The 25,787-nt window shown below is 37.7% G+C and overlaps 1 protein-coding gene across 1 annotated transcript in view; it reads right to left on the bottom strand.

Moving 5' to 3' along the window:
- LMBR1 (limb development membrane protein 1) overlaps positions 1-25,787 on the bottom strand; it is a 243,155-nt gene that overhangs the window by 185,961 nt on the left and 31,407 nt on the right. Inside the window, 6 exon segments of the mRNA XM_023727978.1 lie at positions 7,351-7,490; positions 11,513-11,559; positions 11,561-11,636; positions 12,586-12,648; positions 17,475-17,514; positions 20,469-20,541. Of these exon segments, the coding sequence (XP_023583746.1) occupies positions 7,351-7,490; positions 11,513-11,559; positions 11,561-11,636; positions 12,586-12,648; positions 17,475-17,514; positions 20,469-20,541 (439 nt within the window).

Below are 25,787 nucleotides of genomic sequence, written 5' to 3' on the forward strand. Positions count from 1 at the left end.
ACGGTAGTCAAAACAGCCTGGTACTGGTACAACAACAGATACATAGACCAATGGAACAGAATTGAGAATCCAGACATAAATTCATCCACCTATTGGAAGCTGATATTTGACAAAGGCCCAAAGTCAGTTAAATGGGGCAGTCTCTTTAAAAAATGGTGCTGGCATAAACAGATATCCATCTGCAAAAAAATGACACAAGACCCATACCTCACACCATGCATAATAACTAACTCAAAATGGATCAAAGACCTAAATATAAAATCAAAAATGATAAAGACCATGGAAGAAAAAAATAGGGACAATGCTAGGAGCCCTAATACACGGCATAAACAGAATACAAACCATAAGTAACAATGCACAAACACCAGAAGAGAAACTAGATTACTGGGAGCTCCAAAAATCAAACACTTAAGCTCATCAAAAGACTTCATCAAAAGAGTAAAAAGACAACCTACGGACGGGGAAAAATTTTTGGCTATGACAAATCCAATCAGGGTCTAATCTCTAAAATCTACAGGATACTGCAAAACCTCAACAACAAAAAGACAAATAATCCAATTAAAAAATGGGCAAAGGATATGAACAGGCACTTCACCAAAGAAGAGATTCAGGAAGCTAACAGACACATGAGAAAATGCTCTCGATCATTAGCCATTAGAGAAATGCAAATCAAAACTACAATGAGATACCATCTCACCTCAACAAAGCTAGCATTAATCCAAAAAACACAAAATAATAAATGCTGGAGAGGTTGGGAGAGACTGGAACTCTTACACACTGTCGGTGGGAAGGTAAAATGGTACAATAACTTTGGAAATCGATGTGGCACTTCCTTAAAAAGCTATAAACAGAAGTACCACATGATCCAGCAATCCCATCCTTGAAATATACACTAGAGAAGTAACAGCCATCACACGAATAGATACTGCATACCCGTGTTCACTGCAGCACTGCTCACAATAGCAAAAAGATGGAAACAACCTAGGTGCCCATCAGTGGACAAATGGATAAACAAATTATGGTATATTCACACAATGAAATCCTACACAACGTTGAAAAACAACAATGAATCCGTGAAACATCTCATCACATGGATGAATCTGGAAGGCATTATGCTGAGTCAATTTAGTCAGTCGCAAAAGGACAAATATTGTATATGACCACTATCATAAGAACTCAAGGAAAGGTTTAAATGCAGAAGAAAACATTCTTTGATGGTTACGAGGGTGGGTAGGGAGGGAGAAGAGTATTCACTAACTAGATAGTAGACAAGAATTATCTTAGATGAGGGGAAGGACAACATACACTACAGGTGAAGTCAGCACAACCTGGACTAAACCAAAAGCTAAGAAATTTCCTGAACACAACCAAACACTCTGAAGGACAGAGTAGCAGGGGCAGTGGTCTGGGCACCATGGTTTCAGGGGGCATCTAGGTCAACTGGCATAACAAAGTTTATTAAGAAAATTATCTGCGTCCCACTTTGGTGAGTGGCATCTGGGGTCCTAAAAGCTAGCGAGTGGCCATCTAAGATGCACAAATTGGTCCCAACCCACCTGGAGCAAAGAATGAAGAACACCAAAGACACAAGGAAAATATTAGCCCAAGAGACAGAAAAGGCCACATAAACCAGAGACTCCACAGCCTGAGACCAGAAGAACTAGATGGTGCCCAGCTACCACCAATGACTGCCCTGACAGGGAACACAACAGAAGACTCCCTGACAGAGCAGGAGAAAAGTGGGTTAACACAACTCAAATTCTAGTAAAAAGATCAGACTTAATGATTTGATTGAGATTGGAGGGACCCCGGAAGACATGGACCCCAGACTCTCTGTTAGCCCAAAACTAAAAGCATTCCCAAGGCCAACTCTTCAGACAAAGATTTGACTGGACTATGAGACATAAAATGATATTTGTGAAGAGTGTGCTTCTTAGTTCAAGTAGATAACGTGAGAGTAAATGGGCAGCTCTTGTCCGGAGGCGAGATGAGAAGGCAGAAGGGGACAAGGAGCTGGTTGAATGGCACAGGAAATCCGGAATGGAAAGGAGTGTGCTGTCACAGTATAGAAAGAGGAACTAGGGTCACATAACAACGTGTATAAATTTTTGTATGAGAAACTAACTTGAACTGTAAAATTTCATTTAAGCACAATTAAAAAAAAAAAAGACTGTCTTCACTAATTATAAAATGTTTCTCATTGGGATGGGGGAAAAATATTTAGTTCCATATGAAAATTCATCTGAAAATAAGCTGTCTTGGTTTGGTCACCTACCTTTGGTGTTCAAAAAGAATGTATCTGACCCACCACATAACTATAAAATTATATATGTATAAATGTATGTGTGTATATCTAAATGTCGTATATATACACACATATGCACACACACACACACACACACGGTTGTTGCTGGAACCCTGGTGGTGCAGTGGTTAAGAGCTCAGCTGCTAACCACAAGGTCGACAGCTTGAATCTACCAGCCACTCCTTGGAAACCCTATGGGGCAGTTCTACTCTGTCCTATAGGGTCACTGTGAATGTGAATTGACTTGACGGCAATGGGACTGGTTTGGTATTTTTTTATACAGCTGTTGTTAGGTGCTGTTGAGTCAGTTCTGACTCATAGCAACCATATGTACAACAAAACCATACTCACAACCATTACGTTTGAGTCCAATGTTGCAGCCACCATATCAATCCACCTTGCCAAGGGTTTTCCTCTTTTTTGCTGACCCTCTACTTTACCAAGTATGATGTCCTTCTCCAGGGACTGGTCCCTCCTGATAACATGTCCGAAGTTAAGTGAGAAAAGTCTAGCCATCCTCGCTTCTACGGAGTATGCTGGCTGTACTTCTTCCAAGACAGATTTGTTTGTTCTTCTGGCAGTCAACGGTATATTCAATATTCTTTGGCAACACCATAATTGAAAGGCATCAACTCTTCTTCGGTCTTCCTTATTCATTGTCCAGCTTTCAGCTGCATATGAGGCGACTGAAAATATCCTGTCTTGGGTCAGGTGCACCTTAGTCCTTAAAGTGACAGCTTTGCTTTTTAACACTTTAAGAGATCCTTTGCAGCAGATTTGCCCAATGCAATGTTTCGTTTCATTTCTTCACTACTGCTTCCATGAGAACTGACAGTGGATCCAAGTAAAATGAAATCCGTGACAACTTCAGTATTTTTGCTATTTATCATGATGTTGCTTATTGGTCCAGTTGGAAAGCTTTTTGTTTTCCTTATGTTGAGGTGTAACCCACACTGAAGGCTGTGGTCTTTGTTCTTCAACAGTAAGTGCTTCAAGTCCTCTTCACTTACAGCAGGCAAGGTTGTGTCATCTGCACATCCCACATTGTTAATGAATCTTCCTCTAATCCTGATGCTGCATTCTTCTCCACAGAGTCCAGCTTCTTGGATTATTTGCTCAGCATACGGATTGAGTAAGTATGGTGAAAGGATACGACCCTGTTGCACACGTTTCTTGACTTTAAAACACCCAGAATCCCCATATTCTGTTCGAACAACTGCCTCTTGGCCTATATATAGGTTCCTCGTGGCACAATTAAGTGTTCTGCAATTCCCATTCTTCACAATGTTATCCATAATTTGTTATGATCCACATAGTTGAATGCCTTTGCATAGTCAATAAAACGCAGGGAAACATCTTTCTGGTATTCTCAGCTTTCAGCCAAGATCCATCTGACATCAGCAATGCTAGTACTCGTTCCACAACCTCTTCTGAACACAGCTTGAATTTCTGGCAGTTCCCTGTCAATGTACTGCTGCAACCATTTCCAAATTACCTTCAGCAAAATTTTACTTAAGTGTAATATTAATGATATTGTTCAATAATTTCTGCATTCTGCAAAATGATACAACCCTTTTGGAAAATGATATGGTGCTTCCTTAGAAAGCTAGAAATAAAAATATCATATGATCCAGCAATCCCCACTCCTAGGAATATATCCTAGAGAAATAAGAGCCATCACACGAATAGACATATGCACACCCATGTTCACTGCAGCATTGTTCACAACAGCAAAAAGATGGAGACAACCTAGATGCCCATCAAAACAAGAATGGATAAACAAACTGTCGTACATACACAATGGAATATTATGCAACGATAAAGAACAATGATGCATCTGTAAAGCATCTCATAACATGGATGAATCTGGAGGGCATTATGCTGAAAGAAATGAGTCAATCACAAAGGACAAACAGTGTATGAGACCTCTATTGTAAAGACTCATGAAAAGGTTTACACACAAAAAGAAACAATCTTTGATGGTTACCAGGGAGGGGAGTGGGGGGACCACTAAAAAGACAAAAAGTAAGTGATAACTTTGATGAAGGGTAAGACAGTATACAATACTGGGGAAGCCAGCACAACTTGTACAAGGCAAGATCATGGAAGTTCCATAGACACATCTAAATACCTTAGGGACCAAATTGCTGGGCTGAGTGCTGTGGGGACCATGGTCTCGGGGAACATCTAACTCAATCAGCATAATATAATTTATAAAGGAAATGTTCTACATTCTACCTTGGTGAGTAGCATCTGGGGTCTTAAAAGCCTCTGAGCAGCCATCTAAGATACTCCACTGGCCTCACCCCTTTAGGAGCAAGGGAGAATGAACAAGATACAAGGGAAAGATTAGTCCAAACGACTAATGGACCACAACTACCATGGCCTCCACCAGATTGAGTCCAGTACAATTAGATGGTGCCCAGCTACCATCACTGACTGCTCTGACAGGGATCAAAACAGAGGAGCTGGACAGAACTGGAGAAAAATGTAGAACAGAATTCTAACTCACAGAAAAAAGACCAGACTTACTGGCCTGACAGAGACTGGAGAAACCCCAAAAGTATGGCCCCCAGACACCCTTTGAGCTCAGTAATGAAGTCACTCCTGAGGTTTACCCTTTAGCCAAAGATTAGACAGCCCCATAAAACAAAACAAGACTAATAGGGCACAACAGCCCAGGGACAAAGACCAGAAGGCAGGAGGGGACAGGAAAGCTGGTAATAGGGAACCCAAGGTAGAGAAAGGAGAGTGTTGACATCTTGTGGGGTTGGTAACCAATGTCATAAAACAATACGTGTACTAACTGTTTAATGCGAAACTATTTGTTCTGTAAACCTTCATCTAAAGTACAATAAAAAAAATAATAATAACTTCTGCATTCTGTTGGACCTTTCTTTGGAATGGGCACATAAATGGGTCTCTTGTACTCAGGTGGCCAGGTAACTATCTTCCAAATTTCTTGGCACAGATGACTGAATGCTTCCAGCACTGCATCTGTTTGCTGAAACATCTCAATTGGTATTCCGTTAATTCCTGGAGCTTTGTTTTTCTCTTGCCTTCAGTGCAGCTTAGAGTCCTTCCCTTAGTACCGTAGTTTCTTGATCATATGCTACCACTTGAAATTGTTGAATGTGTATCAATTCTTTTTGGTGCAGTGACACTGTGTATTCCTTCCATCTTCCTTTGACGTTCCTGTATCATTCAATATGTATGTATGCAAGTGTATATCTATACACACACACATATACCATATTTTTATGCAAATAATGCATGCCTTCTATGTTTACCAACCACTACCTTCCCTGCAAGGTATTTTCATAAGTGTGCTATGTTAATTTTTTACAGCAACATGTAAAAAAAAATTAGCATAGCAATGCTTACGAAAATACCTCACATGGGGAGGGAGCAGTTGGCAAACAAACATAGAAGGTGTGTGTTATTTGCGTAAAAACACGGTATATCCTAAAATATATATATATAAAAAAAGCTGTAAACCTGTTGCCACTGAGTCAATTCCGACTCACAGTGACCCTATAGGACAGAGTAGAACTGCCCTGTAGGGTTTCCAAGGAGCAGAGAATATATATATATATTCTCCAGTTGCCATCAAGTTGATTCTGACTCATGACAATGCCATGTGTGTCAGAGTAGAACTGTGCTCCATAAGAGTTTTCAATGGCTGATTTTTCAGAAGTAGATCACCAGGCCTTTCTTCCAAGGTGCCTCTAGGTGTATCTGACCCTCCAACCTTTAGCATCCAAGCATGTTAACTGTTTGCATCACCCAGGGACTATCCATATACACACACATATATACATATATATGTATGTATGCATGCATGTATGTCTGTATCATATATATATATTTATGTATGTACATATAAACATATATGTGTGCATACATATATACATATATGTATGTATGTATATGTTGTTACTGTTAGGTACTGTTGAGTCAGTTCTGACTCACAGTGACCCTATGTACAACAGAACGAAACACTGTCCGGTCCTGTGCCATCCTCATGACCACTGCTAAATATATGTGTGTGTGTGCGCGTGTATAACAAAATAACTATTAATACTAATAACACCAGACACTAAAAAATAATAACGAATAACACTTATAACAACTAATAACACAAATAAAATGGGGTTGAAAGATAACAAAATCTCTAGAAACTGTAATTCAACTCTAACAGATAATTATAAAATGTTATGCCCTCCGCAAAAAATAATTGTGCCAACATGTTCTATGAGAGAAAAAATTAAGTGTACACACACTAAATTAATATGTAAAAAAAAAGTAAGACTCTTCAGAAAGAGTAAAGAAAAATACCTCACAGTCTAAATAACCATCATAATAATAGCTACCACCTATAAAGAGGCAGTTAGTTTACAGACATTACTCCTCTTCCTAAAATCAAGCCTGCAAGGTAGGTTTTACAATAGCACTTCAAGAGAACAGGAAACAGAGATCAAAGAAAAACAGTGACTTGCCCAAAGTCAGCTGGAAAATGGCAGAGCCAAGATATGAATGCAGGTCTGTTTAGCTCCAAAGCAATATACCATATTGCCTATAATAAATCATTATTTTTTAAAACCACATTATTGTTAAAGTTTGTAGTTGACAGAAAAGATTTATTTCCTTCCATCATATATTCTAAAATGACTAAAAAGCTAATAGCAAATAAATTAAATAGAAACTATGGTTATAGTGTTTTAGGTCTTAAATAAATGGAACTTGAGTTCTACTGACATATCCAGATAAACCAAATTTCTATTGCTAAATATTTAAGTAAAAATTTATCAAAATCATGGTAAGTATAAAACTCCTTCTTGATTGAGTAAAACGGAAAAGTCTTTCACAACTAACAAAGAATAGGAATGTTAAGTAAACATTCTGATTTTCTGATTTCATTAAGGACTCAAATGGCTTACTACAAGAAGTTACAAATTATGATAAAAACTAAGAAAAGAAATATTTTAAAATACAGTGCAATCAAAGAGTAAAATATTAACTGTGATCAAGCAATATATACTAACCATGAATCAGGGAGCCATTCAGCCATTGAATATAGTAGTTTTGAGGAAAAGAAAGCAGGATTTCATTGCTGATTATTGAGAAGGGTAAAAGCAAAACAGCGCCAGCTGAAACTGCTAGAGTGAATGTGCTCAAAAACAACCTGAAAGAAAAAAGAGTTCTCGTCACACATGATTTGAAAAAGCAATTAATATGGAAGTAACTCAAAAAGAATACTGTTAAAATTTTTTTATAAAAAGTATTATATAAGAATTTCATTAAATATATGTATTTGGGAGACAAATGACAGAAATATCCTAGGAGTTAAACTAGATGAACTCTAAAACTCCTTACTCTATGAAAAGATTAAGATTAACCAGAAAGACCTAAAAGACATACATACAGGTAGTCCCCAACTTATGATGTATTCAAGTTATGACGATCCACACTTCACACATCTTTACCGTTAGTAAGATGTACTACATACAATGTTGCAGCACGAAATTTGCTGATGTTATCATTCTCAGATGTTCACTCACAGATTTCAATGTTATGATCTACCTTCAAAACACTGCCTTATAGCAGACTATGGCCTGGTCTTCAACAGACAAACTGCCAACGTTATCCAGCTCTTCTTCATCGTCAGAGTAAATTTTCATGATTTGTGTATTTTTTTATGTATGTATGAAAATATATCTTTAAGTTTTTACGTAATGTATCCAATGCTCAAAGACAAATAAAGATTGAATTTATAAAGACACTGATAATAAAAAACAATAATAGTGAGAGCTAAAAAAAGGAGGTATTTGACTTACATAAGAAGACTTACGACAGGGTCGTTGGAATGTATGTCGGGGACTACTTGTACTGAAGACATAGTAATTCACACATTTTACAAAGAATAAATTGTAGTTGCATTCCTGTTTTAAACACAAGTATTTATTTCACAATTTCATTTCATTAACAACTTCGGCAATATATGCTAACAGGAATACAGTAACTGTTTCAGGTGAAAAAATACTGGTGAAAGTGGTATTTAAAACAAAATTTAAAATGATTACTTCAGGACAGAAAAACTCACAAAACTATTGGCCTAATACCTTTTAATATGGGCAAAGTTTAAATAAACTATACTATTAAACAATAGGAAACTCTTAATATGGTAGTATTAAATAATATTTAAAACACCATTTGTCATTTTTTACAAATAATATAGCTCTAATATGTACTAATATGGAAAGATGAAGTAGAATAACAAAGGGTTTTCACTTTCCCAGTTATACATTTCTGTAATGGCTGAAATTTTTACACCTAATTTTTTAAAATCTTACAGAATAAAATGGCAAAGGAAAAGAAAACTTCACTAGCATTAGTGATGGAACCTTAATTTAATAATATCCATTCCATTAAAGTTCATATAAGAGGAATGTAAAAATAAACTTAAGAAGATAAAAAGCAGGGAGAAAATCATACTAAACGCCCAAGATACACATCTAATAGAGTAACTTTGAGGCCAATGCCACCTTGTGGCAACCAACAGAAGTGTATTCCTATTAAAAGCCAAAAATAACCATGATAAACCAATGATAAATCTTTTCATGTAGATTATGTGATACTCACTGCCCTCGAGTCAATTTTGACTCATAGTGACCCTACAGGACAGAGAAGAACTGCCCCATAGGGTTTCCAAGGCTGTAATATTTACGGAAGTAGAATGCCACATCTTTCTCCTGCAGAGTAGCTGCTGGGTTCAAACTGCCAACTTTTTGGTTAGCAGCCGAGCGCTTTAACCACTGTGCAACCAGGGCTCCTCAGATTATGTGATACATACCAAAAACACAATTCAAATCAGACAGAGGAGAAGTTTTATAAATTGGTTTACTGGGCGAAGCACTAAAACAAGTTCAAGTCCCAGGGTCCACTGCCAACTCTGGCAGTAACCAAACGGGTGTTCTCCTACAAGCTTCTTCAATTTTTCCTCACATGTCAAACAAAGAAGTTATCCAAATCACTATCATTCCTTCCAATGCTGAAATTAAGATTAAATCCAAAATCTTACCATTCAAGGTCCTGCACAAGCTATTCTAATATTCTAATTTTTCCAGGCTCCTCTCTAGCTACTATACATTCCAAAAATACATTTTGACTTATCTAAACTCATTCTCCAAACATGAAATGAATTTTTATGGCCCATGCCCTCATGCATAGTGTGCTATCTTGCTAGTACACTCCTTTCTGTGCTCTGCACGGCAAACTCAGACATGAGTTTTAAGACAGAGCTCAAATGGCATTTGTCCTGTGAAGCGTCTTCAACTCCTCCCTGCTTTCTCCTCTCAGTAAAATTATGTCCTTTCACCTCTTGGCTCCCATAATACTTTGACCACATGCCCAGCTCAGAAGATCAACTATCATTTCCAAATCAAAAACTGGGGTCCATGATCTGACAAAAAGGAGTATGCTTATGGGAGCAAATGAAGTATTTGAAATTACAAGTGACCCAGAAAATCTTGGATATATGGCCACCATAACCATAATGCTTGCTCTTTCAACAATAAAAAAAAAAAAAAAAACTATTAGAACTATTATACTTTAGGTATTGTGATTGGCCCTAGAGATACAAAAAAAGATATCATCATCCCTGACTGCCCGTGAGTAGCTCTGAGGAAAGTATTCATAAAAGACTGGTGTAATAGAGCTGCATGCTGGCAGGGGATCCTTACAGCATGGCCCTGAGTGGATCAGTGTAGCAGTAGCCACTGCTTATGTAACCACAGAACAGTGCCTGTTCAGAATTTAAGGACAGTTTAAAAAACGTCACCTTCTGAAATGGAGCACATAAGCAGTATTTTTAAAATTACATCTTAAGAGTAAGGTATCTTTTATAATTGCAGTACTAATAAGACAAAAGTGTTTTACAAATATCTGATATTTATATAACTGGCTATTTCCCTAACCCAACAAAGAAGGCAGAGTCTATTAGTCTTAATAAAGTAATCAGGAATATACTTAGAAGTTAAATATAAATAATGTAAATAAAGCCATAATCTAATAAATCATACTATAAAATGGCTTTGCAAGGTGATGATGAATTAAAAGAATAAGGCTACCTTACATTGCTTTAACAGTCTACAGAGAGTTCACGTACTTTCACTCAACAAACAAGAGCCAGCACCCTGCCAGGGAACACAACAGAGAGTCCCTTAAGGAGCAGGAGAAAAGTGGGTTGCAGAACTCAAATTCTAGTGAAAAGACCAGACTTAATGGTTTGACTGAGACTGGAGGAATCCCGGAAGACATGGCCCCCAGACTCTCTGTTAACCCAGAACTAAAACCATTCCCGAGGCCAACTCTTGAGACAAATATTAGACTGGACTATGGGACATAAAATGATATTTGTGAAGAGAATGCTTCTTAGTTCAAGTAGATATAGGAGTCCAAACGGGTGGCTCCTGTCTGGAGGCAAGATGAGAAGGCAGAAAGGAACAGGAGCTGGTTGAATGGACACAGGAAATCTGGGGTGGAAAGAAGGAATGTGCTGTCATGTTACAGAGAGAGCAACTAGGGTCACATAACAATGTGTGCATAAATTTTTGTATGAGAAACTAACTTGAGCTGTAAACTTTCACTTAAAGCATAATTTAAATTAAAAAAGAAAAAGAATCAGAACAAACAAGAGCCAGGACACTTGAGTCGTAAGCCTCTAATCCCCTATTCTTAACCACCATCATCAGGCTTGTCTCAAACTTTCTGTCATGCCCCCGCTGCCCTCATTCTCAGCCAATGACGGAGTCACCCATTTCATAGTACAAAAGGCAGGCAAACTCCCTCTCTACCTACCACCTAAGAAAGCCATCAAAATAGATGTTTATTCTTCCTGCCTTCAAAGAGAAGGAAGGCTTCTTCCACTACCCTTGATCTCTACCACTACTGCCTCCAAGGTACTAGCTCCATCAATTAACCCTGCTCTCTTTAAACCTTCTTTTCCAGCTTCTAATACTCAAAATATAACTTATGTATGATATCTTCACTTCTACATCTTCAATTTCTTTCTTAACCCATACAATAGGATTTCTGTTCCTCACCATAATAATGAAGATTCTCATTAAGGTCAAATTTGTACTGCACTTTTTAGTCACAATCTGAACTCGACTTTCTATGACATTTCAGATTGATAACCACTACTACCTTCTTGAAATTTTTCCCAACTTCAGCAACATTCTCTTCTTCCTGATTTTTCATTCTCAGCCTCCATTCCTGTATAAAATGGTGGTGTCCCCAGCACTCCATCTGTCTTAGTTTCTTAGTGCTGCTGTAACAGAAACACCTTAAGTGGATGGCTTTAATGAACAGAAATTTATTTTCTCACAGTTTAGAGGGCTAGAAGTCCATATTCACAGCACTGGCTCTAGGGGATGGCTCTCTCTGCCCACTCTAGGGGAAAATCCTTATCTCGGCTTCTCGAGCATTCTTGCTGTGTTCCTTGGAAATTTCCATGTGGCATCTGTCATTTCCTAACTGGTGCTTGTACCTCTGCCTAATCGGCTCTTTTTATATCTCAAAAGCGAGTAGGTTTAAGATATACTTTACAATGATATGGTCTCATTAACATAACAGATAAAATCCTATTCCCAAATGAGATTACATCCACAGGTATAGGGGTTAGGATTCCAATACATATTTTTGGGGGACACAATTCAATCCATAACACCATCCTAAATCTCATCTCAGCTAATAAATAAATGTTTGCTGGATGAATCAGCAGGCATGCAAATTCCACTCCAAATTCCTCACTCTAAGTCAGCGGTTCTTAGCTATCGATACAATCAGAATCACCTATGGAGCTTTTGTTAGAGCAGATATCATAGACTTCGACTCAGTGAATCTTTTCAGTGGGGCTCATTCATTACGTAAATATGTATAGAGGGCTTACTATGTGCCAGGACTGTTCTAGGCACTTTAAAACAACCATTCTTGCCCTTGCAGAGCTTACAATGGAGTAGGGAGAGACAGGCAGTAAGCAATAAAAATAGAAAGTATGGTAGTCAGGGTAGGCCTCACAGAAAAATTGAGATGGGGACTTCTGTAACTGGCGTGGAGCACGCTCTCACTCGCTGTTTCTGGCGCCATCTTGGTTCTGCGTTGCCCGCACAAAATGCCCGGTGAAGCCACAGAAACCATCTCTGCTACAGAGCAGGAGTTGCCACAGCCCCAGGCTGAGACAGGGTCTGGAACAGAATCTGACAGTGAAGAATCAGTACCAGAGCTCGAGGAACAGGATTATACACAGGCAACCACACAGCAAGCCCAGCTGGCAGCAGCAGCTGAAATAGATGAAGAATCAGTCAGTAAAGCCAACAGAGTCAGAGTGAAAAGAAGGCACGGAAGGCTATGTCCAAACTGTGTCTTCAACAAGTCACAGGGGTTACTAGAGTCACTACCTGTAAATCTAAGAATATCTATTTTGTAATCACAAAGCCAGATGTCTACAAGAGCCCAGCTTCAGATACCTACATAGTTTTAGGGGAAGCCAACATTGAAGATTTGTCTGAGCAAGCACAGCTAACAGCTGCAGAGAAATTCAAAGTTCAAGGTGAAGCCGTCTGGAACATTCAAGAAAACACACAAACTCCAAGTGTACAAGAGGAGAGTGACGAGGAAGAGGTTGATGAAACAGGTATGGAAGTTAAGGACACAGAATTGGTCATGTCACAAGCAAACGTGTCAAGAGCAAAGGCAGTTTGAGCCCTAAGAACAACAGTAATGATGTTGTTAATGCTATTACGGAATTAACAATGTAACCATCTGAAAACAAGGACTTTTTTTGGTGTTTCAAAAAAGTAACTGCAGTTTGGTTTGAAATTTGTACCGTTTCTATCATTAATAAAGTTATGGCTTCTTGTTGGGAAAAAAAAAAGGGAGATGGGGTGGTGGGATGAAGGGGGTGAGAGAATAACCAAGTGGATATCTGACAAAAAGCATCCCAGGCAGAAAAAACAGATCAAAGATGCTAAGGTGGAAGCATGCTGACCTTTCAAGGAAAAAAACAAGATGCAGTTTGTTTTGTGGCTGCTATTCAATAAATGAGAAAGTGGGGAATAGTAGGAGAGATGACAAACAGGTGCGGGGTGGAGATCTCAGTCTTGTAGGCCACTGTGAGGACTCCGGCTTTTACTCTGAGTGAGATGAGCAGCTCCAGCTGAGGGCTGAGCAGAGGCGTGACACAGGCTGACTCACATTTTAAAGGATCACTCTTGAGTGCTGCACAGAAAATGGACCGTAGGCAAGGACAGATGCAGGGAGGCTTGTTTGAAGCCACTGAAGTAACAGAATGATGGCTCAGACCAGGGTAGTGGCAATGAAGATGATAAGATAAGTGGTTAGACTCTGAACACAGAAAACTAAACCAAACCTACTGCCATTGAGTCGAATTCTGACTCATAACATATGGGATTCAAGACAGAGAGAAGTCAGGGATAACCCTGAGGCTTCTGGGCCTGAGAACTGGAAATTGTGGAGCAGACATTAACTAAAATGGAAAAGGCTGAAGTTGGAACATGTTTGAGGGATAAGTAAGGGATTCAATTTCAGACATGCTGAGCCTGACGTGTACTAAGTAGGAACTCACAGAAGCGTTGCTTCATACTTTGCATTCTATCAGGTAGCTCATGGTTTCTGTCTGTGCCATTACTGATGATGATCCCTTTGATTGCTGGTAAAGTGATGTCTGCCAGGGCTCTCCACTCTAAAGTAACTCTTTTCTCTTTATAATTAATGAGTATTTTGTGCAAAGGTTAAGTTTGAAAATAGGAAAATATCTTGTTCTTTGTCCAACTTTCAATTTATTCCCTTACTAATTTATATCAGTATAGGCTCAAGATCATTCTATTTTATTCAGTTGGCTAGGATCCATTACAATCATTATTTTGATGCTCAAATAGTCCCTGATTTGGCTTCAGTGTCCTTTTGATATGTCCCCATCATTCTCTTAACAATTCCTTGCATTCTGGCACAATAAGTTGTACAAGAAGAGCCTGGAACTTTCCCTAACCCAGCCCTGGAATCAGCCATTTCTCAAAGGAGCCCTGGTTCCTTTTAGGGGAAAATTGTATTTTTATTCAAAGTATATCAAATATGGTTTATTTCTTTGTGCTGGCACACTGAAGTCCAATTTCTAGAGCCATTTTTCAAAGTGTGTGTATGCATGCGTAATATGAGGAGGAGGGTTAAGTAGGGATAAAATTAAGAGAAGGAAAGGTTTTTCTAAAGTTGTGTGCTTAAAAGAACATACAAATAAAACAAAACCAAAACATTTCCTTAGTCTATAGCAGTGAGTTAAGTAATAAGGTTTTCTTCTAAAATGCAACCTATCCCTAAAAGTAGTTTCACCAATTAAGTGTTAGATTTTTATGTCAATTACTTTAAACCAAATCAAGTCAAATATCCAGCTGAGAGTAGCTCTCAGAAAATACGATTTCTGGTTGGAAATGGGGAGGGGCATAGCTACAAATAGAGGATAGCATGACGCACTTCAGGAGCAGAAGAGAAAGCAAAGGTAGGTAAGGAAGGCCAAGGAAAAACTTCTCAAATGGACTCAGGTATTGAGATGAGTTAGTTGTGAACATCCTCTCTCAAGGGGTCAGAATGGTGTTGGCGATTACCTAAACTTAAGAATATGTCTCAGCTCCTTCAGAAGATTGGAGACTTCAATATCTTTCCTCCTTGTTAAGCATAGTCTCTCGTTTAGTTTCTTCCTATTCCATGCCCCCCAACCCCTGCAACTCCCTCCACTGGGAGGAGGTAAGGCAAGGAAAGAGGGTTATAAGAAAGGTAACATTTATTTAATACCTATTATGCACCATGCACCCTACCACAAATACATTGATACAGATATATAAAAGTTTATATATATGAAAGGGAGATTCATTTTCTCCACATACAGAGACACCACCTACTTTGTAATACTGTTGTGTACCACAAAGTAGGTGGTATCTCTGTTTCACATATGGAGAAAATGAATCTTTGTTTCTCAATCTCTTCTTGATTCAAGTAAATCCTGAGTTCAGAGTTTGAATCCAGATCTGCCTAATATAGCTCTCATTCACTCCATCACAAAAGGAAAAGAAAAAAAAAAAAAGAAGTAAAAGACAAAGTAATAAATAGTCTCAGGGGTGGAAGATGGGAGGGGACAGAATTGGCCAGGTTCCTTCTCTTAGGTAGCCCTTCACTTCCCCTTTCTAACTCTATTACAACTGTACACCAATCTACCTTCAGGAAGAGGATCTCCATATGTACCACCATGATATGGGAACCACCTACTTAGAAAATCCAAACCCCTCCCACAGGATGTGCTAGGCGCTCTGCTAAAGCATGTAAAGGAAGCGGAGCCTGCTCCCGAACAATTACCACACTGAAACAGTACATGGCCATATTTTCATAAAATAGAATTTTTAGTGTAAAAGCCAAGACGATTTGTTCTTTTGCTTATAAATTATTAACTTACAAAGGCATTTAAGAAGACTGACCACTAAACGTGGTGCACCAGCTACGTGGAGAGGAGATAGGCACACAACTCACATGTACTACGTACCTAGAGAATTTCACTTTGAGAAAATTAGTATCTACCCTTTAGTTCACTCTGTGATTCAGCATAGCTTCTTGAGGTAAGTAAATTATTCTGTTTTTACAGGAGCAGTAATTTAAGAATTTTCACAAATACCATGGTGCTAGAATTAAAACCAAACCTCTAATCTTATAAATTGAAACATCAAGTTTTGAGCCTAAGTTTTAAACTCGTAGAATAAGAGTTTCCAGTATGAAGTTACAATTGTCTCTTACCCAACTTCCCTAGGGCATTTAAAGTAACATCAATTATAAAATCTAAAAAAAAGGGTCCATTTATATTCATTTTTCAGTTATGAATCAAATTAAGCCTGAGTCATTTACTAGTTAAAAGGTTTTTTTTTTTTTTTAAATTGAGGTGAAATTCACATAACAAACTATTTTAAAGTAAACAATTCAGTGGCATTTAGTACATTCAAAGTGTTGTGCAATCACCACCTCTACCTAGTTCTGAAACATTTTCATCGCCCCAAAATAAAATGCTGTACCCATTAATCAGTTACTCCCCATTCCCTCCTCCCCGAGTCCCTAGTAACCACCAATCTGCTTTCTATCTCTATGGATTTACTTGTTTTGGAGATTTCTGTATCTGGCTTATTTCATTTAGCATAATGTTGTCAAGGTTCATCCATGTTATAGCATGTATCAGGACTTCATTCTTTTTAATGGCTGAATAATATTGCATTGTAGTGGATGTGAAAGTATTAATTTTTATGTGTGTGTGTATGTGTATGTAAGTGTATGTATATAATCTCTTTCTCTCCTTTTCCCTCCTCCCCTTTTCTTACTTCCTCTTCCCTGTCCCCTCTCAAGTTCTCAAATGGTTCAGGAAAAAAAGTTCTTTGTATTATACTCCAAAATATCTATAACTTTGTCATTATTTCAAAAATTTTTTAAGTATCAATTAAAAAAATTTAAAATCCAGGAATACAGATACTCTTCTATGTAGGTATATCTGTATAATTTCAAATTTTAATCAAGCAAAATCTGACAAAAAAGGAATTCACTGCTTACATCCAGTATACCTCAAAAAAAAAAAAAAATTAAAGGATGTTTCCATCATACATCCTAAGTATACATAAGCAGAAAGAGCTATAAGGAACTTAAAAGGACAACTAGGGTCCATCTCCCTGTTCACAGTAGGTAAATGCTCAGTTAACCAGAACAGATGTCTGTTCCTTGTTTTAAGACCACCACAATCTTACTCAGTAGACCTTCCAAATAGCCAAGAGTGTCTTTCTACAGCCCAGTGAGTTTCCCAAACTTAAGCCCATTTCCTCATTAAATACTTTGAAGATAAAATCTGTCAGCTCCTTAAGTAAGCAAATTTTAACAAGAAATAATCAATTCACAACTATTCATACATATTTGTTTATATATGCTTTCCAAGAATAGGATTAATATTGATAAAAGTGTTGTAATACCTTAGGCGAGGTTTTTCCATATTTCTGCCCAAAAGCTAGATTAAATTTTGAGAATTTATGACTTTAGAATTAGAAACAGAATAAGTGAACTTTAAAATACATACGAGATCTTGTTGACTATGGCATCTTCATCTTCTTGTTCATCTGTAAAAACACATATTAGAAAATGCTTCACTAACTTACTAAATAATACGAAGACAAATACAAACTTAAAGGAGCAATTATTTTCTAGAAACAATTTACAAAAAGCACTGGGTTTATTTCAGCACAGATTCAAATATAAATCTATTTAAACAAGGTAGTATAGTGTATGGTTAGAAAATGGAACGTTTTGGTTAATCAAAAATCCTGATTAACAAAACTACCATACAGAGATTAAAATGTCCCAAATATTTAATCCTCAAGAAAATAAAATCTTAGTATCACTTAGGATCACTATTAAGTTTATGCAATGTAAGTAAAATTCCTAATTAATGGAATTTTTAGATTCATCAAACAGCCAACAAAAAAATTTACTATATAAAATTAAAACTCAGAATCTTAAAATTCATCTAATTTTCTATAATTAGACATTATCATTAGTAATGGTAATAACTAGGATTCTCTTGGACGGACTATCCTAATTTTTATACCTTGGATACCATTCTTCAATAATTAATAATTATTATTTAAGTTACAGTCTTTAAGTTTTATATCTCTTTTTTAAGCGGCAGATGGTGATCGCTTGCCCTCCCCATCTCTCTGTCTTTATGCCTGTTAGCCATCTTTTGTCCTCCCACAGAAACTTACCAGCCAAAAGAGACTATGACCCAATTGAAAGAATACTGTAAAACACTCCTGCCCTTCCTTTTCTTCATATATCTAACTGTGGTTGTCCTCAAAGGCTCTGTCCCTAAGGCTCTGAAATTCTCCCTTTACCCTACTTTTCTGAAAGCTCAACTGCTGTCACTGGCATATATGGGTCCATTCTCTTAGCACAGTTTCCATTCTTAATTACAGGCTGCCTAAAATATTTTTACAACCAAAGGGACTACAAAAAAAAAAATCATAATTAATTTTTGTTACAGTGGTTGCCCACATCCAATCAGCTGCCGAACTTTGATGACTATTTTAATATTTCCATATCCATCTCAATTCTATTCTCAATACTCTATCAACTGGGTCCAAGGTCCTCATCACTAACCCCTGGATTACTCTAAAAATCATCTAATAAATCTCCAGTTTTCCTGCTCATCATCCCTTAATTTTCCCTAAAACAATGCATTTATATCTATCCATTCCTTCATTCATCTTTCTCCCCCCCACACACACACACATCCTGTCTCTATCCCTCTCTCTCTCTGTCTGTGTCTGTGTGTCTCTCTCACATACACACTCACACCAGCTTAGAAACCTAAAGTGATGCACAATTATCTAACGAATTAAAATACTTTAGTCTAGTGTGTTGCCCATCATCCAACCTTATTTCATACTTCTTCCCAATACAAAATCTATGGTTTCCTTCTAGCATTCCTTCCAACAAGCTCATCTCTACCTGTATTCCTTTGGCCAAACTCTACCACACTGGAAACGCTCTGCTTCTCTCACCCCTTTACCCCATCTATTTAATCTTGCCATTCTTCTGGATTCAGTTTAGGTCTCACCTTTTCATTAAATTCTCTTCAGTGACACTAATTTTCTCCCTTTCTCAATGCCTATAGGATCTACCAGCTTTAATCTGAAAATTAGCACTAGATTATAAACTATTCTGGATTAATAGTTAGATAATGACATTTCTTTTAAGAACTTTATAGACTCCTCAGGGGGGTAAAAAGATCACATTAAAACAAGAAAAGTTTTACCAAATGCAATAAATTTATTTGTTAATCAAAATCAATGCCATTGTTATATTCCTACAAATGCCTAGGGAAATCATTTGGAATTGCGGTAAAATTAAAACTATCTTTTTCATTTCATAAAAAAATTATCATAATCGCTTATTCCCTGTAATGAGAGAAGAAATGACCAAGCATCTGTGCTCATAATCTATGAAACCTGATGCCCAAACATCTTTTAAAATAGGTAAGATACTGTCTTAGGTCTGTAGGTCTTCAAAATTCTAAGAGATTATATAATCCAAGGAGTATTTCACAGAGGTCACAGCCTCACCATAACAGTCATAAATCAATGCACCAGAGCAAGCATTATTTCTTAGTTCTCTCAAAAATCTGACAAGTTTAATATGATAACAATAATATCAAAGAATTCTTAATAATTGGAATCCAGAAGTATTCATATGGCATCTACTAGCCCAGCATCACGGGTGGAAAACTGTACGTATCAGTAGCTGAGACTTAACAGAAAGTAGCCATGAAACTCTGATCAAGAAATCTGTGAATGAGCACAAAGTTCCTTTTTAAAAAAGAATAAAAATCTAGCAGTTCCTCTTGTAGATAAGGATATATATAAAATAATATAAAGATACTACAAGATAATATATAGTTGAATACTAAATGGTATTGTGCAGACTAAATTCTACATTCCTTTAGAGAAAGAAAACAATCTAGCAGTCAGGGAAGGGACCTTGGGAAAGGGGAGGGAGATAGATAAGTAGAATGTTCAAAGTCAGAGTCAGTCACAAGGAACCAAATAGGCTCATAAATTCTGGAATTTTCCAGATACTAAATAACCCAGGACTATTTAAGGAGCCCTGGTTGTGCAGTGGTTAAAGCACTCGACTGCTAACCAAAAGGTCAGTAGTTTGAAACCACCAGCGGCTCTGCAGGAGAAAGATGTGGCAGTCTGCTTCCCTAAAGATTTACAGCCTTGGAAACTCTACAGGGTTGCTATCAGTCGGAATCATCTTGATGGCAGTGGGTTTTTTGGTTTTTGTTCTTAGTTGGACATAAGAACTGTGATAAACAAGGGCTCTGGTCTAAGAGGATTACTCTAAAAGTAGTCAAATTCCCTAAAGGTTATTTTTAGTGCTCTCAGTACCAGGCAACTGCTTATTTCAATCACCAGCATATTTAGCATACTAGCACACTGAACTGTATCAATACACCCCACATACCATTTGCCATTATAATAAAAGTTTTAATTGAAATGTTTCTACTTGCCTGACTTTCTCTTGTATCTTGTGATGATGAAGTAGGAAACAATGTAGAGAACGGCAAAAAGAAGAAAACATATCTGAAACAAAACAAGTTTAACAGATCATTCACATTTTTTGCGTATCAATCTTTTTAAAGTAATAGTGGTTGAAAAAAATAATAAAGTAATAGCAGTATACATCTTTGGTATTTACAGAAAAAAAGAATTTAAACTATTAAGTAAAAATTTTAGACATTTGTTAATATGAAGTTTTCATAAAATCTTTGTGAACTAGGGGTCCCTGGAGGAAACCCTGATGGTGTACTGGTTAAGAGCTACATCTGTTAACCAAGAGGTCCGCTGTTTGAATCCCCCAGGCACTCCCTGGAAACTCTATGGAGAAGTTCTACTCTGTCCTATAGGGTCGCTATGAGTCGGAATCAACCTGATGGCAACAGGTTTGGTAGGGGTCCCTGGATGGTGAACTAGTCAATTAGCCGACTTTAATATCACTCCAGAAAAAAAATCCCCAGTGGAGTTTTTCAAAACTTGACCAAATGTGTTTTTTTTAAAAGCATCTAAAAGTGTAAAGAACAGACCATCATACACAGTTCTGAAAAATAATGTCAATGGAAGGTCAAAATATAGTTTAAAGCTTCAATAACATTTAAAGAGTTATGCTGGCACCAAAAATTGACAGATCAATAAAAGCAGATTCTATTATACAAAAATTTAACATGCAAAAGGCATCACAAATCAATGTGGGGCAGGGGAGAGAATTATTCAATAAATATACCATATATCAAAGTAAACAGCAGTTGAACGAGATACTTCATTTTTAATTTTTAATTAAAATTAAATTTCACTTAATTCTGTCAGATATCTGAGGGATGATAGACTGGCAAAAAAAGTACGGGTCAAGGAACGGGAGATCTCATTACAGTCAAAGACTAAGTGTATTAGAAATAAAGTTTTACTAGGCCTGGTGGGCTGTGGTTAAAAAAAAAAAAATTTTTTTTTTTTGATGACTCTAAAATGAACTCATTCCAGTGATGATAAAGTCTAGGGAGCATCCTTATGTGTGGATTTCTGAAGAAGAGTTGATGGTCATATGACTACAAGAATGGACTATGGACCTAGGTGGTAGTCACGCCACATACAATGAAGTCATCTAGGAAGTGACAAACTTAGAGAGGAAGACTCTGAGCCATGTGTCAAGTTTTCCCAATAAGCATGGACGAGTGATAAGAGACAAAAATGACAGTAACCAAAAGGAGCAAAAGTCTAGAGCATCAAAGACTGCCTGCTGCTGGAAGCAGAGGGCTCTGTTAGTAACACTGGGGAGATAAGAGAATGTTACCACCACCACCACCTCCCAATATCCTTCGGAGTGTGGGAGGTTGATCAGAAAGAAAAAGCAGATTTTGGTAAAGAAATGTAAATGGAGGGAGTCTTCTAAGAAGCGACGAAGAGAAGGGGGCAATTGTTTACAATGGAATGAAAGTCTGAGTAGGGCTAGAAAAACCATGGAAAGAAGAGCAATTGAGCAGAAACACAGTGAATTATGAGGCTAATGACTAAGGGAATTAATATTTATGGCAGAGGCTGAGGCTGACTGGAATCCATTCATCAAACAATTATTTATTGTGGGCTTACTATATACTAGGTACTATACTAGAACGGGCAGCCTTGGTGGTGCAGTGGTTAAGAGCTCGGCTGCTAACCAAAAGGTCAGCAGTTTGAATCCACCAGCTGCTCCCTGGAAACTCTATGGGGCAGTTCAACTCTGTCCTATAGGGTTGCTATGAGTCAGAATCGACTTGGTGGCAACGGGTTTGGTTTTTTTGGGTTTATACTAGAACTGGAGTCCCTGGGTGGCGCAAATGGTAAAGCGTCAAGCTACTAATCGAAAGGCTGACCATTTGAATCTACCAGAGGAGCCTGAAAAGAAAGACCTGACAATCTATTTCCAAAAGACCCCAGCCACTGAAAACCCTATGGAGAGCAGTTCCATTCTGAAATACGTGAGGTCGCCATGAGTCGGAATCGACTTAATGGCAACTGGATTTTTTTTTGTTGTTTATTCTAAGAACTGGGGATATAGCAATGAACTACAAACTTCCCGCCTCCTGGAGCTTACACTCTAGTGGAAGATGAGGATGATAAATAAATAATATACAGCATTTCAGAGGATGATTACTGCAGAGTCAGGGGAATAGGGACTGCCAGTAGAGATGAGTGAAGGCCTTGCTAATAATGTAACATTTAAGAAAGAGCTGAGGGAGAAAAAGAGAGCAAGACACACAAATATCTGGGAGATGAGTACTCCAGGCAGAGAGAACAGTGTAACTGCCAAGGGACGGAGGCAGGAATAACTCTAGAGGTTCAAACAAGGATGGGAAAAAGAAGAGAGAAGGTTGGTACGAAAGGGGTTCCCAGATAACACATGACTTTATAATAAGTGTTGGTTATTACACATGGTGAAGTGTTGGTTTTCACCCTGAGTGAGATCGGAATTTTTTTGAGCAGAGGAGTGATATGATCTGACTTATTCCAAAAGGTTCACTCTAGTTGCCGTGTGGAAAATAAATTAGGAACAGGCAAGGACAGAAGCAAGGAGACCAGCTGAGAGGTTAATGCAATAATCCAGAAGAGAGAGAACCTAGATCTGTGTAGTGGAGGTGTTAAGAAGTGATCAAGTTCTGGATGTTTTGAAAGCAGACCTGGCAGAACTTGCTAGGTTCTCAGCCTGAGCGAGTGGAAAGATGTAGCTGCCATTTACTGAGTTGGGAAAGATTATGAGAGTAGTTTTGGGGGAGAAATAAGTACAGTTTCAGACTGTTAAATTTAAAATATATATTACTCACTCAGGTAGAGAGGTTGGATAGGTAGTTAAACACAGTTCAACAGAAAGGGCCAGACTATAAATGTCAAAAAAAAAAAAAAAGGAATTATCAGCGGATAGATGGTACTTAAAAGCCATGAGACTAGATGAGGTCACCATCCTAGGGAGTGAGTGTAGCCAGAGAAGAGAAGTCACATATTTAGAAGTCAACTTGATAAGAAGGAATCAGCAAAAGCTGACTAAGAAGAAGCAGCTAGCAAGGTAGGAGGCAAACAGAGACGGGGATGTCTTGGAAGCCAAGCGAAGAAAAGTTTATCTAGGAAACAGGAATGATCAACAGTGTCAAATGCTGCTGACAGGCCAAGTAAGATGAGGACTGAGAACTGACAACTGGATTTAGCAACACAGAGGTCACTGGTGACCTTGACAAGGGTTTTTTTTTTTTCCCCTGCAATAGTGGAGGCAAAACTCTGATTAAAGTGGATAAAGAGAGAAGAATTGGAAACAAAAATGTCAGTAGACAATTCTTCCCAATAGTGTTACTATAAAGGGGAACAAAAGAAATTTGAAAGGGAATGTTTAAGATGAGAAAGGTTTCAGTTGGTTATATAAATAATCCGGCAGAGAGAAAAATTCTTGATACAAGAGAGAACTGCTAAAGCAACGTGCTCAAATTGAGGGGCTAGCCTTAAATAAAGTTTATCTACAATAAAAAAGGGGAGGAGAAGGGGTGTGGGTGGAGACAGACCAGCAGAAGACAGAGTATTTGAGTTCAGTTGCAGGTACGTAAGAAAACGTGGTGGAAGCATAAACACATTCTCTTTTGGTGGCTTCTGTTTTCTCAGTGAAACAGAACCAAGTTCATCAAATGAGAGTTATATATGTGAAGTTGGAACAGAGAAGATGTGTAAACCATATAAGACAGTGGGAGAATAAATGCAGTAGAGAAAAACAACAGAAATAAGAGGCAAGGTGAGACTGAATGGTCTTTAAAGTTCCACGTAAGCCCAAACTGAAAATGTAAGCAATGCTGGAGGCCTGATGATGCTGATTCTTAGATGCTGAGGCAGATGCAGGTAGAGTCCCCAGAATATATCAGAGGTTGATGATTCTAACAAATATCCTACTATCTCTCCTCCCCTTTACAGCCAAGCTCTTCAAAATAATAGTCTATCTTCTCAGACTTCCACTTTTTCAACACTCATGCTTTCACTCTCCAACCACTAATCTGACTGCCATGCCCATCACCAAATGACGGTGCTCTGGCAGTGGTCAAAAATGATCTGACAAATCAACACTCTTCATGATTTTACCTGACCTCTAAGCAGCAACTAATAGAGTCTGCTTCCCTTAGCTGCTGTGTCAGCAATCTTTGTCCTTCGCTGATTGTTATCCCAGTCCCCTTCACTGCCTTCTCTCTTCCTGCCAGACTTTAAACACTATTATTCTCTGGGATTTCCTGGCTGAGCCCCCACCCCCACATCCCTGCTCTATCCTCATTCCACAAGCTCTTCATAGGTAACCACATCTGCACTGCTCCCATGGTTTTAACCCACAATTAGGAATCCATGGTTCTCATGCTGGCAGTCAGGATCTCTTTCCACCCTTTTTTGTACCTTCCATAGGGGTCAGAATCCCAAAATTACATTTCCTACACCCTCTTGCAGCTATGGTTCTGAATGTAAATTTGATTACACCAATGAGATGCACTCACTCACATGAGGTTTCAGAGAGAGGTTCAGCACAGGCTACCTTCTACTCCTGAATTAAAGAGGAAATGAGGCCTAAAAGCAATTAAAAACAGACCATTTTGTATCTAAATTTTAGAATCAAAGCTAAAACTTTACTCAAAGAAAAATGTATAGTCTTAAATGGCACCCTTACTATTAAAGATTACAAACAAAAGAACTTGTTTTTAAAGGTAATTTCCTATGAAACTAGAAAAATATTAAAATTAATCAATTCAAAGTAGGATACAAGTAATAAAATAAAAGTTGAAATTAACGAAAGATAAAAGAAGCAAAGATAAATCCAAAAGCCGGTTCATAAAAAGAACAATAAAATATTTTGGATAACCCTCTCAAGCACTTAAGGACATAAAGCATGATCTAGACAAATGAAAAGATATTCCACATTCCTAGAAGGAAAGACAAAATTTCATGAAAATGTCAACTCTCCCAAAATTAATAAATACTCTTAATGCAACTGCACAGTTTTATTTGGAATTGAATAAAGATGATCTTAAGGTTCATATGAAAGAATTTTTGCCTCAATACAGAATGGTGCCTGAGACTAGCCTAGAAAATTACAATAAATGAGACGCGCCTTACCAGAGAGCAACTATAAAATAATTATTAAAAGTACATATTGTTATAGGAATTGACAGAAACATCAAAGGAATAGAACAGAGTCAGAAATATGTCCTAGATATACTTGGGATTTTAATATACAACACTGGTATTTTCAATGGCAAAGATGATTTATTTAATAAACTGTGTTG

This window comes from Trichechus manatus, unplaced genomic scaffold, assembly GCF_000243295.1.
Source record: "Trichechus manatus latirostris isolate Lorelei unplaced genomic scaffold, TriManLat1.0 scaffold00020, whole genome shotgun sequence".
NCBI classification, from domain to species: Eukaryota; Metazoa; Chordata; class Mammalia; order Sirenia; family Trichechidae; genus Trichechus; species Trichechus manatus.